General features: G+C 38.8%; 1 protein-coding gene across 1 annotated transcript; it reads left to right on the plus strand.

The window, feature by feature from the left end:
- Window positions 1-9,007: 9,007 nt before the first annotated feature.
- On the plus strand, window positions 9,008-12,197 carry LOC103174764 (eotaxin-like). Its single transcript, NM_001292483.1, is given in 4 exon segments — window positions 9,008-9,319; window positions 10,570-10,690; window positions 11,265-11,342; window positions 11,939-12,197. Coding segments are annotated over 4 exon segments (294 nt in total). The 5' UTR covers window positions 9,008-9,243; the 3' UTR covers window positions 11,958-12,197.
- The last annotated feature ends 5,623 nt before the right edge of the window (window positions 12,198-17,820 follow it).

Consider the following 17,820-nt stretch of genomic DNA (forward strand, 5'->3'; position numbering starts at 1 on the left):
GCGCTCCGGGATGCTATCCTGCGCGTGTGTGTGTGTGTGTGTGGGGTGGGGGGGGGCCACTATATAAATGCAAGTTGTTGTTGTTGTTGACGTTGGTGCTGTGCCTGCCTATAACTCTGCAGTTTGTCACCTCTCGGCTGGACTACTCTAACACCCTCCTCTCCAGTCTCCCATCCACTACCATCCATAAAATCCAAATCATTCAAACCTCTGCCGCCCGCATTCTCACCCACACAAAACTCCGCTCCCCGATCACCCCAGTCCTTGCCAGACTGCACTGGCTGCCTATCCCAGAGAGGATCGATTTTAAGATCCTCACCCTTGTATTCAAGTCCCTGCACTCCTCTGTACCCCCCAACCTCTCTGACCTCCTCTCTCCTCAAAACAGTACCCGTTGCCTTCGTTCCTCCGGGTCCGGCCTCCTCCTCGTCCCCCGAGTCCTCCGCTCCACCTCGGCGGCAGTGCCTTCAGCCACTATGCCCCGAGGCTCTGGAACTGCCTTCCTCACTCCCTTCGTCTCGCTCCCTCCCTTCCTATTTTCAGGTCTCTGCTGAAGACCTTTCTTTTCGACCGCGCCTTTGGTCACCTTCCCCCCCCCCTGGCTTGGTCCCGGGATCCATTACTGTAAAGTGCTCTGAGACGCCGTCCGGCGTGGAGGGGGCTATATAAATCCAGTTGTTGTTGTGTTGTTTGACTAAGCTATGATGTGTTATTCCTGCATCTTTTATATTTTAAAATGCACATAAAAGCCTTCTCAGGTTTCGGTATAAATTGATAATTTGAAACAAAATCATGCTGGAGTCTCACTGCTGAGGCCATTTTAAGGAATGTTTCGCCATTACTTACTTAATAACAGTGAGTGTGGCTTGATGCCAGTTTTGTTACAAACTTATATTCCTATTGTGTTCCATAATAGCCCAAGATCTTTAAAAAGATCACCTTTTAATGCCATGAAAAAGCTACACTTTTAATAATCAACTGCAGATTGAATAACTAAATGATTTTAGCCATTAGATTGAATGGTTAGATGTTGGTGGAGCTCTAAGCAATGAGATGAGGAGCAGAAAATACACATCAGAATTCCCTCCTCATATCATCCACTGCTGAAAGCAATTTTCTATCAATTCCAACAATGTAAATAAGACATTAGGAGTTGAACATTTCCTCTGGACGATAAAGTTACCAACTTTGGATTTGTTCATCATAAGCATACTCTGACAAAGACGTGAACATTAGCGATCAGATAAATGAGCAGCCCCTCGGCTCATCCCAAACCTGCTTGGAATGTTACGTTTGTAAGGTACAGAGCAAAATAATGTGCAGAAATCGTAACAAATTATTTTCCATTGTTAGATAGGTGTGTTTTGTTCACATTGATAGTTGGGCAGCTGATTCAAGTTACTTTCTGCATGATTTGAAGCACTGAAGAATCCAGGAAAGCCAGAGTAAAGCCATGAGCATAACTTCACACAAGTAGGTGGCTATGATCTTACGAGAAGGCATCTGCTTCACTGATAGCTGACATCTTGGGAGCTAACCAACTGCTTCTATTAATTGAGGGGGAAGCCCCTGTTACTTTTCAGACATATTTATGTATTTATGGAAATGCTTCTAATCTTGATGATAAGTAAGTCTCTGGAATACCAGCAATTATAAACAAGTCATTGTGTGGGTGACTGTTTGCTAGAAGGTTATCTGTTTCCAAGTGATGGAGTGGTTGAGACTTGTATTCAGTGTGAGATTGATTTTTTTTAACCTTTTCTCGGCCCCAAAATAGACATACATTTTTCGAATGAGACATTAAACCAAGGTCCCATCTGTGCCTATTCAGGTGGATGTTAAAGATCCCAAGACAGAATTGGGAAAAGAAAAAGGAGTTTCTTCCTGTGTCCTGGGTCAACAAATCCCCAGATAAAATCGGTCAATGACTTCATGACTGTTTACAAAACATTGCTGTGTGCAAATTGGCTGTCGTTTTTGCCAACAAATGGCACAGTCACTAAACTTCACAGTAAATCCAGTCAAGCGCTCCGAGATGTTTCAGCAATGATTTAAATAAAATTATTATTCTACTTATTATTAGAAGAAGGTGTGAAAGGGGAGATAGCAGAGAGCAGGATCCTGATGTAATGGGTGTTGTGGTTAGTTATCAGCATGATGATCCCTCTTGAAACCCACAATAGAAGTTACCTCTGCCTCCTTACCTAACAGGGCTTTCTACATCCCAATCTCTCTCTGTATGAAAAATAAATTATCCTAAGCTCCCCTTTCGCTCTTCTTAAATTTATGTCCTTAGTCACTAACTACGTGGCCAGTGGAAATAATTTCTCACTATTCACCCTGTCAAAATCCCTTGTGTTTTGTGTACTTCGAGCAGGTCCTCTATCAATTCTCTTTCGAAACAAACTCTTTGATCCAAAAATGGGCAGTGTGAGACAAAATAACAAGTATGTCTTATCTTCTTATCAGTGTGATTCACATGCGTCAACAGAACATTTTCCATTCTTTTAATATATAATTACCTAAGCCTTTGCATGTAACAGTTGCAAATCATCGTTAGTGTGGCTATTAACTCAGGTCTGTGCCTTCCTGTGCCCTCAAAAGTCTCATAAGTTACTGATTCAATGATTAAATCAGATTGGAATTGGCCAGGAATATAAAGGTTAAAAGCCCTGATGAAAAGCTTTTGTCAAACATACGTTTTGTATACAAACATTCAATGTGACTCCCCCACAAATTATGACAAAATAGAATGCCATGCTCCTTGCATGTGTGGTTATTAGGACAAAATATGTTTTAATAGTGACTATTTTTATAGGTACACTTATTGGTAAAAAAGTCAATATTACTCATCTTTTCGCATTTTCCCATAAGATACAATACCTCATATTTGATGTCCTGACATTTGACCTCCATGAATTATTAAGGAGGCAATATTTCATAAGTTTCCAGATAATGCTCCATTATCAGGCGATCTATCATTATTACTCATCAGTTTTCTTGCTTGCCGCCCAAAAAAGGGACCTCGTGGATGAAACATTTAGCCAATTTTTATAACATCTACTCCTTTAAATACTATACAATTTCGCCAACAAAATACACAATAAATTCAATTTACGGTACATTTTGTAAAGTGCTTTGAGACATCTCAATGATTCAATAAGGTGCTATATCAAATCCAAGTCTTATTATTATACAACGTTTCAGTAAAATAGAAGTTGATTAATTTTGTAATCAAAGAGTTTCAGTAATACAGACATGTGAGAACAGTGGGTATATTTCATCAGACCAGACTAATTTAATGAGCCACCATAGTGACAGAACAAGGGTGAGATATTGTGATAGTCAGGAAGAAGCAAAGTATAGCACCAGATAATTTTTGGATTTAACGGCACAGTCTGCTTTGCCTGAGTACATAGAGGATTTATATTTCAAATCCAAAATAGACATATCTGAAAGCAAGCATTGGGCCTCAAGTGCAATTCTGAATGAGCAATGTTGAATTTGAAATGGGCTTAATTCAATTGTGAAACCTTGCAACCATAAACAACAAAACTAATTCTGATCTAAATGATAAAAGCAGCTTGTGATCGTACAATTTCACAAGTGTGAAATGTCTCCTGTTTCAGCTCGATACTTTGCAATATATCACACCAGATATGCAAGAGGTATGTGTCAGCAAAAAGCTTGATGCCTCAGAATCTAGTGCCCACATTATGTTTTTAGGTCTTATGCATAATTTGAAAAGTAATGTTAAAAAATAATCTATTAAACCCAAAAGCACTGTTCTTGGAACCGGAGAACCAAATTTACAGCACAGAAGAACTCAGCGTGTCTGTGTTGGCCCGTTAAAAGCAGTCTTTTGGTGACTGCAGTGGGTCAATTCTGCATATTTAATTTTAATAAAACCATTAATTTATAACTTTTTAGGTTTTCAGACAATGGGATAATGAAGCTCACAGAAGACAGGTGTTCTTCAATAGTATATTTTATTCAAAAAAACCTTTGTAAAACAATGTGCATGTATAGAAAGGCATATTTACTGATCTGGGAAACAGTGTTATTATTGTCTTCTATTCTATGGAGGCTGTTTCAACTTTAGGTTAATTGGTAACCAATACATATACACCTTTGACAACAGGTTTCTGATCTTGTGTTCGAAACCCTTCTTTCAATTCATCATCACTTTCCAATCGCATTAGAATTTTCATCCGCCATACTTTCTTACAAGCAACTATTGCAATCAAATGCTGCCCTTCACAATTCTGTCTCTACCCCACTCTCAGAATTCTGATTAATATTCATTTCTATCAAGGTTACAAAGTTTTTCAGCAGAATTTTATTTGAAAAGTTATAACAGTACAAATCTTAAATAACTTCCAATATCAAGAGAATACATAATTAAAACAGCATAATAATCAACTTAATCAAATCCAATGGTCTATAATGTTAAAGCGATTACAAATGTAAATATATGTTACCTACTGGTAAAGCTTAGCAATAGTATATTGCTAAGTATAAATACACGATGTATCATTGTTACCAAGAATAACTCACCCATTTCCGTTCCTTTTCCCTGCCTGCTCCCCATACTCTGGCAAATTACTCCTTTGTAAATATCTATATGGTTTCTTCTTGAAAGCTAATGTAGATTCTGTCTTGATCATTGCATCCAGCAAAACATTCCAAATCCTAACCATTCTCTGTGTTAAAAATCACCTTTTTTATTTTAAATTCTATATTTATACTCAAACGCTCTGGGACACTACCCCGCATGAAGGTATACAAATGCAAGTTGTTGTTGTTGTTTTATATTCTATTCCCCAATTAATAAAACTTAAGAACCTATTAGCAATCAACACAGCTTTGCCTGCCTGCTTTCCCACCTTTAAAAATTTTAAAGAAAAACCCAAGGGGAATTAAAACATTGCATTGGTATTACTCATGCGCAATTTCATCATTTACTAATTTGGGAATAAATGACATCAGATCAGTCCAGATGAAATGTTTAAAAAGTTTATGCCAAAGGTGCTATATAAATGCAATTTTGTTAATTTTCCATTGTGTTTTTTTGGTAATATTTTTCAGAGCTTGTGATAATAGTTCCATTGTGTTTTCCATTCATTATATATCTTTAAAGTAAACCCATGACAAATCTTTTTTTCTAATAATAACACAGTTGTGCAATTAGAAATTTGACGCCGCACATATGATTATGAACTCGTGGCTGTGATCTGACACTCACCACATGGGAAGTCACCTCTTTGGCCTCTGTGTAGTCAGTTAACTAACTCTAGGGCACAATTTAGCAACCAGGACATCAAACCATAATTCTTTGTTATGTTGCACCTTTTCAGGTTAGGGTCAAGGTTATTCCCTTTCTAGGGTGTCTTTATCTACTATTCCTTGGTGCCCCTATTGATGTCTGTTGTTGATAATCAACAACCGTCACAGGGTAATACCATATATTGCATGGAGCTTCGCAAGAAAATGGTGCTTTCGATTCATGTCCATTCATTGCTTCTGCTTTCCTCTGACAGGCTAGGACATATTCAAGTTACTCCCTTGAAAACCACATTCAGAATATTGCTGCCTTATTTCTGATCAACAGGGTATGTTTTGTCTGTGGAGTAGCTCATCCATTATTGCTATGTAGCACAAGAATGAATTTTGAATATTCTTAAAGTATCAGTCACCTCAAACATATGGCGTTAAAGGTCAAAACTTCCTATTTTAAGCGGTTCACTTGAATAAAAAAATAGCTGGGTCACTTATTAATAGTCACATTACATAAGATCATTTGTTTAATGCTGGAGAAATTCTGAAACCATAGCTAATACTCAGCAAATGGATTTGGTTTTCAGACTGACCGTGAATGTGACTATGACGAACTTGTATCTTAGTGTTATAATATGCAAACATTTGAATCATCATCTTCCGACAAGTTTCAATGAAACTCGCTACTTTTAGTTTTGATACATGTGGAAATCCTTTGCTGTGCTAAGAGTTTCATTCGCAGCGATCTCACAGAATGTTAACCCTTAGCGGTGAATGCTACAATGCATCAAGAATCTGGAGCACACTGACCATCGGCGACCACCAAAGCAGATGGTATCAAAAAGCAACAAACCTTTTGATCATAAATTTTGATTTGTAATATTCACACATGCACATTCTCAGTGAAGTTTGAATTCGATGTCAGCGGAGGCTCCAGTGGTGGTTACAAAATGAGGTTATGATAAAGGTGTCAGCCTGGCTCAATTGGTAGCACTCTCGTCTTTGAGGCTGAAGGTTGTGGATTGAAGTCCCAAATGCCTTTGACTCACAGTCAAGAGTGATATTCTGATTCAGTGCTACTAACACCCTCGTTGACTGTAAAAGCCACCTTTAAGAGTACCCTTACAACCACACTTTCAGCACCCTGTTCCCCCATAACCTCATGGGCCCTGGTGTGATTACACTACCCGTACCATTGTAGGTACGCCACTGAATGTAATTTGTAAATGCCATCAAGCGATTTGAGACATGCATCAAATGCAAGGATTATTATTGTCTGAGTCTCTACATTAGAATTCTGCCTTATAATCATTACCAGGAATTGCAAGCGAGAGACCTGGGTTCAATTCCCAGCAGGGTAAAACCTTGGGCAAGTTTCCTTACTCCACACGCCTGATAATAATCCATCCAGAAAATAAAACCATAATAATTTGGTCACTTCAAACCACGACTGTTTGTGGGACGCTGCTGTGCGCAATTGGCTGCTGCATTTCGCCCACAAATATACAGTCAATTCATTTTACAGTATATTCTGTGAAGTGCTTTGACACGTCGAGAAGACGTGAAAAGGGCTATATCAAATGCAAGGATTATTATTATTATCACTCTTAATATAGATTTCTATTCAATGGATTTTTACATGGAATTAATTCATATTCCAAATAACCCACATCACTGTTATCAATACCTTAGAAAGAATGACTAAAATTGGCCCATTCAAAAATATATATTTAAGTTTTGCCACACAGAACTTTTCAATTTACAGGTTCTCTTTTTGCGTGATCAGTTAATGATCTCATTTCTCACTCTCTGTATTAGTCATCTCACAGTGGCAGTTACGGCTTGTGAAATCATCAATGTGTCGCAAGGATTTTCAGAAGTTGCTGCGCAGTTACTTTCGGCAGTAAACATAATAATGCTTACCTCTTTCACGTTGGAAAGACATCTAAAAGTCCTACGCAAGATTTACTGTCATGTGTAGTGACTGCGTTTTGTAGACAAATACTGAAAGTGATACTAATATTAACGTTTACAGGTCTTACACAACCTTCAAGTCTGCCCATTGCACATTTATAGAAACCGTTTATACTGTGAGGCATTTGAATTCACACATTGACAGGGTTTAATATATGGGGTGAACAATTAAATGTGATATAACTATCAGCTAATCAATAATGGTGGCTAAATCATGTGATAAAATGAACTGATGTGAAATCCAGAATGACTGGTGGGCCCTTGAGGCTTCAGGTCCAAATTCAATCTAGTATCTTGTGAACCAGGATTCAAACCTGGCACTCAAATACACAGACACTCTGCAGTAAATCCTGTAAAGAACTTTGAGACATTTTGACGAAGTGATAAAGCATTATATCAAATGCAAGGATCATTATATCGTGCTGTGAGCAAATTGGCTGATATATTTGCTACACTTATGCACTTGATAGCATTTATCTGAGACATGTTTTAGATGTTCCAACGCTATAAGCAGTGTATCAAATACATGGATTATTATTACTATTAAAATATGTTTTTTATATAATAGATTCGATGCGATTACTATTACATTTTCACCTCTAAGTATAACGTCAACTAAAGTATTGTGCAAATATTATAAAGAACAACAAATAGTTGGCAATGAGTTTAAGAGTATAATGTAACCAGAGGTGTCTGCATAGATTCTAAAGAAGTGATTCTACCAGTTTCTATAGCAAGAATTTCACCAGGATAGGCAAGACTTTATTCAAACTATTATTATTTTGTGTTAACCTGGTTCAGTTGGTAGCATTTGTGCTTCTGAGTGAGAAGGTTGTGGATTCAAAACAAAATATTGGGACTTGGAACTCATATAGTTTATGCTGAGGCTCCAATGCAGTGCTGGGTGTGTGCTGTATTGTTGGAGGTGCCTTCCTTCAGATAAGACAAATTGAGCTCCTGTTCAGATGGACATAAAGATCCCATTACACTACTGGAAAAGGGGGTAGGGGGTTGGGAGGTTGAAGAGGTGGCAGGGGGGCAAGGCCATGGAGGGCTTTGAAGGTACATAGATATACACACAGATACACAGATTTTCACAGATACATAGATATACACAGGTAAATCTTTTAAGGTGCTTTGAAATGTCCTCCCTACTTGAAAGGTGCTATATCAAATGTAAGGATTATTTATTTATTATCATGGTTAGTTGATGGAGCTTGAAACTGGATCTTTCCATGCTTGTGTGGTTTTGTTTCATACTGAGTAATGGCTTTATCAGCTACATATTTTCAATGCATTGTCACCCTGATTGAGATATGGACCAGTTTTACCTTCCTCAACAGTTTTTTTTGGTCAGCCTGGTGTCTGACACAAATGCAGAAACCCATCACCATACTTAAAAGTATCCAAACCAAACTGAGAATACCATGTGTCCGACCTAAAAGTGGAAATCCCAGAGATAGATTGTTGGAATGGTTGGTGATATTGTACCAGCTGCGATATTTGCTGCACTACCAGCTTTTTCAATTAATCATTTATATAATATATATTATATATAGACTTCATTTTTTGCATGTCTTTCAAAGTGATTTCATTTTTCTAAAGGGAAGATTCAATCGGTGACATTACATTATTCACAAAATGAAAGATGTCATTCACAAAACTCTGACAAACTTTTAATAGCAGTATTGCCCCTTTAAACAGTGACCATATAGAAATTTGGCAGTGCTAACAGTTGCACATTTCCTGTCTCAGTGTCACATGGACAAAAGTCTAACTTCACGCATGTTATAAGGGTTTATTTTTCTCTCTTTCGTCCCCCCCCCACTCCCCCGCCCCACCAGTTGCTATTTGTCACATGGTTTTCCACAATTCGTAGAGGAAATTCCCCTTAAAAGAACCTTTTATAAGTAAGCCAACAACCACCTTTATTAGAGCAAAGATCGAATTGTGTTCAGAGTTGAGCAGAGAAACAGAGCAGCAGGCAGCACAATGGTTCAGCTCGTCAACAATATGCATTTAAAAGTTGCGTTGGTTTTGATGCTCTTCTGTGCTTTACATGAAGCATGTAAGTACCAGAATTACTTTTTAAATCCATTGTACTGAAATCAATTGTTCCGTGTACTATTAGATATTTTCTCAGTCAGACTTGTACAGTAATAACCCTGGAATTTTAATGCCTTGTCACATTGTCAACTTGTCTCCAAGTGCTTCATAGGAATTCCTATGACAAACAGCTTCAAAATGAATGACCAATTTTGTCGGGAGAATTGTTGGACAGGATACTAGGAGAAACTCCCTTTCAGAATAATACATAGGAATTAATCTTCATCTGAACAGTTAGAGAGGACCTTGATTTTGCTTGTAATTTTGAAGGAAGGCACCTCTGGCAATGGAACACTCCACCCTCACTGCACTGGTGTCAGCCTTGTCGATTTCAAGATCCTCAGCCTTGTATTCATGTCCCTGCACTCCTCTGCACCCCCCGACCTCTCTGACCTCCTCCCTCCTCAGCACAGTAACCACTGCCTTCGTTCCTCCGGATCTGGCCTCCACCTTGTCCCCCGAGTCCTCCCGTCCACCCTCGGCGGCCGTGCCTTCAGCCACTATGCCCCGAGGCTCTGGAACTGCCTTCCTCACTCCCTTCGTCTCGCTCCCTCCCTTCCTATTTTCAGGTCTCTGCTGAAGACCTTTCTTTTCGACCGCGCCTTTGGTCACCTTCCCCCCCACTCCCCCTGGCTCGGTCCTGGGATCCTAAACTGTAAAGCGCTCTGAGATGCCGTCCAGCGTGGAGGGCGCTATATAAATCCAATTTGTTGTTGTTGTACGCAGTGCTGAGTGCTACCATTAAAGGGCATGTGTTTACAAAGGGCATTATTAATGGAGCACACGTTCTATTTGTCTTTAAACTAAACGTTCCTCCTCTGTGCATTTCACTTTCCTGAAATAGAAACTAATTTCACCATTTGTCAGTTTTTAATCTAATTCTTTCCCAGAACTTGGAACTCTTAACTGCTCTTAGTCTTCAGGTCTTCTCTTTGCCCACAATCTGCACAGACTTTTACACAGCCACTTTTTCCTAATCTTGGGATTGTGCGGCACTATAGACCTTGGCTGTTGATCAAGGCAGCTCAATTATTCTTCCATGCTTCTTTACTGTCCTTCGAGAGCAAACCACCTTGCAAAAAAGCTGCAGAAAAGAACTACTGTAGTTTCATATTTTGTACTGTCCGACTGAACTGTATGTCTGGCGTAAGATAATTTTCAGGTGTCAAAAGATTTCTGTGGAATTAAACCAAAGGTCTTTTTGCTTTTCAGACCGGAGCCCTGGAAGGATCAGGACAAAGTGCTGTACACATGTTAGTCGACAAAAGATTCCCTTTCAAATCACACATTATAAGTTTCAGCCAGCCCTTGGACCGTGTGTACAAGCAGTCATGTAAGGACTTATTTTCTGGATCTCGGGATACTATTTCTACCTTTTTTTAAAAAAATATTTATTGGATTCTGCCACAGCTAAACATCTTTAGACAAGAATGTAAAATGTAACTTGTTTGGCTGTTTTTTTTTGGTGGGGGGTTTGTGATAGAGAATGATGTGAAATTATTACTGTCTACACACGTTTTAAATAATTGTAACTTACTTTATATGAACCACATCTCTTACCACACATTTGCTTTTCTCTCACAATTTCGAAGCAATGTTTCTGGAAGACGTGAGCCCTTAATGCATTCTCATGTTACAAGCAGCCCTAGTCTGCCACTACATTTAGTTAGCTAAATGCCTGCAAACAGGAAGACTTTGATGATTCCCATTCAGAGAGCATAGGTTCGGGGTTGTGAAGGGCATCTTCAGGTGATGGTAATTGAGGTCACAAAATTGGATTAATTTAGGGAACAGTTTGATGCTGCTATGGGAAGGCACCAGCATTCTGGAAGGATAAGATCTTTAACTGAGAATAGACTCGTGTTTACCTGGCTCATATCAAACGATTGCTTGTTTCTCTCTTTCAGTTTCTACACAGTAGAGAAAGGACCGATCTGTTCTGATCCTGCAGCACGCTGGGTTTCTGTAAAGATCAGTGAGGCAAAGTAAGTAGTGCTGAATATACAGAATAATGTATGGCTGGGAATATGTAATAGGCTACATCCAGAATCATAAACAATAAATATATATGTTCATATTTCTTATCAGTATAATTTGGGCCTCTAATTTATATCACAGTTTTCATCTCACTGCATTAGCTTTTATAATATATACATTTGAAGTATGTAGATGTTCCTCAATTACAATCTAATTACGCACAGCAGTGTCCCACAAACAGTCGTGGATTAAATGACCAAATTATTTTTATTTATTTATTTGGAAGGGAAATATACTGAAGTAACTGCAGAACAAGTCAGGATTAGGGCTGCATTGTTGGAGATGCCGTCTGTCAGATGAATCCATGGCACTATTCGGAAAGAGAAGGGAGATTCTCCCAAAATCCTGGTTAACAATGCCCTCAGATAAAATTGGCCACTTGTGGGACATTGTTTGCAAATTGCCTGCTATATTCACCTACAAATGCACAGTGACTACACTTTACAGTAAATACAAGGATTAGTATTTTTCTGAAGGTGAACAATAAGAAAATCAATACAATGTCAATTAAATAATTAATTAAATGTTGTTTTTTCAACTGCAGCTCCAAAGCTGGAATTTAGCTGGTTTAGAACGAGAACAAGAATCATCAAACGATGGAGAAAAGATCCAATTTAATGGTTTTTTGCTGATAAACCTGATCATAAACTTAATTTACTGTGTGTATTTTTGAATGTAGTATTTTGCAGTTCAAATTTATTTCTGACATCATTCAAACGGTTTCTATGTCTGTTTGTCAAATATTTATATATTTTCAATATATTTTGTATCAGAATTAATTATTTTATATGCTACAAGTCATTAAAAAGGTTAATAATAATGAAATGTTTCCTGCTGTGCTCCTTGTCCTGATATTAAGGAAATTATTAACTTTTGATTTGAATTAAAATTTGATTTGAATTTCAATTCGAAATCCCTCGTCTCGTGTAAAGTGTAAAGCACTTTGAGGTATCTTCCCGATGTGAAAGGCGCTATTTAAATTTATATTGTATTGAAATCAGGATTTTCAGGAGAATTTTGTAATTGGCATTGGCCGAGACAGTGGAGTGTGTTAGCACAAAGTGAACTAATTTGAGATGCAGATCCACATAAAATTTGCTTTAGGATAATCTCTTGTCTGGTTTTGAACTAAAGGGTTTTGCCCTATTATTGATTGCCTTGGAACTTACAAAATGTAAATCAATCCAGGTAAAGTGAAGTCTTGTAGCTCAGTGGTTAGAGCACTCGCTTTGCAAGCAAGAGACCTGAGTTCAATTCCAGGCAGAGGGCGAAACCTTGGGCAAGTTTCCTTACGCCACACACCTAATAATAATCCCTCCAAAAACCAAAAACAATAATAAATTGGTCATTTTCAATCCATGACTGTTTGTGGGACATTGCTGTGCGCAATTGGCTGCCGCGTTCGCCCACAAATATACAGTCAATTCACTTTACAGTGTGTTCTGTGAAGCGCTTTGGGACGTCCTCCCGACGTGAAAAGCGCTATATCAAATGCAAGGATTATTATTATTATTATAAAGTCTGTGCTCTTAAATAGGGCATTTCTTTCCACTTCTTCACTTCACTTATTAATGTGGAGGTTTTCAAATAAAGATTCAGTACCACTGAGTAAACCAGTAGTGACCTAAACTGGGGAACTTTTCATTGCGTATTTATAATGGTATTTCCTAGACACATGAATAATGTTAGTGCATATTATATGATCCCAGAGAGGTTACAAGGGGACAACTAATGTTTAAAATGAAGCTCTGGTGTATACAAAAATACTTGGCAAGAGTTTGGGTTTAAGACACACTTACTGGACAGGGGATGATCACTGTGCTATAACTGACTTGATACTGACAGTGCTCAAACTAGATATCCCTGCATTCATATCATTTAGTTATTTTGTAAACGTAATAATTTCCCTCTCCAAAAAAATCCCTTTAAATTATTTTCATGATGTTCTTTGTGGCATGAAATTGGATGATGATCACTTGAGTTGATCATGTTCGTTTTGTAGATTATCGGAGTTCAAACCGAGTGAAAGAATCAGAGAGGGGCAAAGCAGGAGAAAGACAAACCAATAAAGAAGAGGAAAAGACAGTAAAAAAAGGCAACAAGCGTGGGGGACAAAATAAAGATGATATCTCACGCTCAATTGGAAGGTGTTGCATTGCATGGGGGTTACACTGGAAATTAAATATAACAGCAGTACACAAGAGAGAGATCATCCAAAATAAACCAATGCAATGATAAAACAAATGAGGTGTAAATTGTGATGCATTTTTCCTTCCTTGCCTATATATGGTTATTTCACCGCAGTGTGACTGGAATGGCGAGAGGAACAAGTGACATGCGCTACTTGACTTAAACTATGAGATCATATTAACACCCAACACCATCCCTCTCTACTTAGCGCTCAGATATCAACAGATAAAACCATAAGCAACACGATTGAGCATTTTAGGAGGTGTCTACATACCATCCTTTGCTCTGCAACAGAAAACAACCACAATTCCACTCCTAAATGTTTCTTAGTAGGCGTTGCTTGTGTACCACAAAAATTCTGCGCTTCAGCCTACGGATGGCAATTTTTTTTTCCGATTTCATCACTGTTGCTGTTGATTCAACAACAGAATTACATTTGTACAGCGCCTTTCACGTCCGGAGGACATCCCAAGGCGCTGGACAGTCAGAGTTTTGGACCCGAGTTGGGGATCAGGATTGGGGAGGGAGGAGGGCAGAGGGGGAAGCAGGGTGATCGAAAGCACAGTTGAAGAGGGTCTAGAGATGGGGCTTGAAGGAGGAAGGGAGGTGTGAGGCGGAGGATGGGGGTGATAGGGTCATGGAGCCTGGTGCGGAAGAGGACAAGGCTGCAGAGTTCTGGATAATCTGCAGCCTTTGGAAGGAGGCATTGGAGAGGCCGACAAGCAAGGAGTTTCCATAGTCAAGCCTTGATGTAATGAATGCGTGTATGAGGGTTTTGGCGGCCCTGTGTGAGACAACGGGCAGAATCAGGCGATGTTGTGGAGGTAGAGGAAGGCAGAGTAGGCCATGGCACGGCTGTGTAGAAAGGATAGTTTAAGGTCAAACAAGATGCCAAGGTTTTAGACTGGCTTAGTAAGGTGGAGTGTGCATCAATGGATGGTGATGCTGTCAGCGTCTGAGGTGAGGAGGTGCTGACGGGAGCCAATCAGTAGAGCCGCGGTCATTCCAAAACCAGCAGCTGTACCAAAGAAACAAACTACAGTGTGATTCTTCATTTAGGTTCATTTATTGCCTTATTGCCCTTTTGTATTTTGCAGAACTTTTATTTATAAAAGGAAATAAATTGTGAGTTGACTATCATTCTCTGCCCAGCCCCCATCCCCACCGCCTCTTCTCATCACTAGGCCTTGTTGTTAATGCAACCTCTGACGCGTTCTTCCAAAGTGGTTAAAGTGCATACTCCCGCACTTTATACCTTTTAATAGCAGCAATTGGTTTGAGGTTTAGAATTTGCAGATCAAAATATGAGAAAGGGGACTCAAACCACATCAATCTCTGCCTCTTTATGTTTGGATCACGATAGGTGTACTCGATGAACTCAATGGTACTTTGTATCTTTTTTTCATCTGTACATTTTCAAATCTTTTCCCAGTGTCAAAATCAAATTCAAAAGGAGTTTGAAGCATTGACATTTCTCTTTAAACGTAGTATCGTAAGCCAAATATCGAAGAATGTTTGGCCTACAATACTGTGTACAAAGATAAATTTTCTTCTTATAAAGACACTGGCTCATTCTGAGTGTATAGTCATGGGTGTTGTTAATAGTCCTATTAGTCATTCTTGATTTGTGAGCCTGGACAGTGAGTGTCAGCTGGTGAGGGAATCCTGTCTTCACTCGATGCTCACACGAAAGGACTGTTCAGCAGTCGTTGAATGGTAATCAGGAATTGAAACTATTCTGATTTTTCCCTTCATAAGCTTTGGCCCATTAAGCAGGTTGCAGCATCACAAAAGAGGCCTCAGCAGAGAACTGTTTAATACCAGGCAATGAACTGGGTTCTTTATGATGTGAGTGACCCTTTGTCAGAACGTTTCATCAGAATATCGTGTAGCCGAAAAATTGACTCATTTTCCTCTCTCCATAGATGCTGCCTGACCTGCTGAGTGTTCCCAGCCACTTCTATTTTTGTTTTCAGATTTCCAGCATCTGCAGTATTTTGTGGTTTCTTTATGATGTGTTTGGTTCATTTCCAGAAGCTGAACCACTGATTTACCAATGAAACCATTGGAGGAATACTGGGGACTTCCTTATGGTGTAAATGAACATCAAAATACATTGGTAATTACCCCAGGCAGAAAATGTATGGAAACTGTAAATATAAAATTGGAAGGAATGTGGATTTTGTTGGCTTAGGAGATATAATTGTTCAAAAACGAGGTGCAGCTACGCACAGAAATTCTAACCAAAACAGAAAAAAGATCCACATCGACAGGCTCTCTGATTCCAGCCATTAATAGAAAACATTGGTGGAATGCATTTCTCCAGCTTCTCTGATGGCCCGGTTGGTCCAGACAATACCCATTGTGAGATCTAGTCAGACATGACATGAAGAGCCCATGTTTGATCTATGCTCTGAGTTGTATGTGAGCTGGGAAGGGAGAAAGAACTAGAGACTGTTGCACCCAAGGTCAGTGAAGCTGCTGATACTATCACTCTTGTGACTCTTATGAAGAATTTTCACATGGATGAAGCACTCAGGGGCAATGCGAGTATACTGCACCAAAAGTCAACAGGAGATGGAAAGAAGAGGAGGTTGATTAATTTTGTTTTGCTTAAAAGTTTCCAAGACAAACTGATGTATAAATACCACTTACCCTAGGAAACTCCAGATTCATTTAAACAGATTATGCATGCAATGGAATGTGTTCTCCTCCCCACCTTCCTCGCGCCCCCATTTAATTAATTCTAATCTCAATCAATTGCAGGCAGAGCTGCTCTTTAATCTTGCAAACCCCCCTTCCCCCCCACACACAGACACCTTCACGACACAATGATAACAAGGGGAAACTGTTCAAGATTCTCAGATGTCGCGGCATGTTGGCCACATTCCCTGAGTAGCCTTGGAAATGTATCCATTGGGAATTTCCCTGCAAATTCTAGCTCCAGTTATACGATAAATATTTAATGCCGCTATTTTTTAAACATTCCAAATTATATTCCAGAAAATTGCCTTCAGAGATAGTTTTCGGGTCAACAGAAGTGAGAGTTTCGGAAAATGTCTCTCCTCCCACTCCCTCACCAAAACTGGAGGAGTGGAGCTGTTGGGGGGTGGGGGGGGGGGGGGGGGTAACAGATAAACAGATTTAAGTCTGTGATTGGACAAATAAGAACCAGATGGAATAGTATAGAATTAAAGTTTTAAATAGAAGTTCGACAGAGAGAAGGAAAAAAAATCACAAGGTGAGAATTATCATTTATAACTATGTATTCTAATTGAAACAATTATAGAAAACTTCATCAACAAACTTTCATGGTGATTATATTTGTATACATTATGAAAATTCGAAATGTATTTATTTTTTATGCAGTCAAACTCTTTGTGCAGTTTGTCTCCAGGCTATTGTTGTGGCATTATAAAGAGAGCTTTTTGTACAAATGATTATTTTAAGAACTTGAGGAAATGATATGTCTAAAGCTGTGTACAAACCCTAGTAAAAGACTATGCTGGAGAAATAACTCAATGGTTGAAGAAGCTTTGTTTACTTGTGTTTTTGAGTATCGAGTAGCACAGGATTGGTATTAACTTATGGTGCTGATTGTGTTTAATTTTGAATACGGTCTCACTGCGAATGTTTAGAGATGTACAGTGTTTCCTGACCAGATGTAGAAGCACAGAAGTTGTGGGCTCACCATGTGCAAGCCTTTAGAGTGAAGATATTATCGGTCACACTGATCACAATGTGGAGGCAACAACATGTAACAGGAGTGAAAAAAAACAAAAGGCAACATACTGCAGATGCTGGAAATATGAAATAAAATCTTAACAACAACAACCAAAATTCATTTATATAGTGCCTTTCACGTCTGGAGGATGTCCCATAAGGCACTTATGATCCAAATAAAGAAAATTTGAAAAACACAGCCATAAAGTTAGTTTAGATTCAGCAACGTTCAGCCAGAGAACCTCAATGCAACATAGATTTGAAGAAAATGTATGCAGTAAAACCTCATTGACCAGTGAGACATCAGTATTGTTCCTGTATTATATTCACCACAAGATAATTAACATTCATAACAGCTAGTGATATTCTGATACTTTAGTGCGAACAGGGCTATTGGCCTAGTATACTTACAGGCTTTTTTTTGCTACTCAATACTTAAAAATACAAGTAGAAGAAGCCTTCTTCAACCATTTGTTATTTCTCCAGCATGGTCTGTTTATAGGGTTTGTACAC

The sequence above is a fragment of the Callorhinchus milii genome, unplaced genomic scaffold, assembly GCF_018977255.1.
Source record: "Callorhinchus milii isolate IMCB2004 unplaced genomic scaffold, IMCB_Cmil_1.0 Scaffold11, whole genome shotgun sequence".
Taxonomy (NCBI): Eukaryota; Metazoa; Chordata; class Chondrichthyes; order Chimaeriformes; family Callorhinchidae; genus Callorhinchus; species Callorhinchus milii.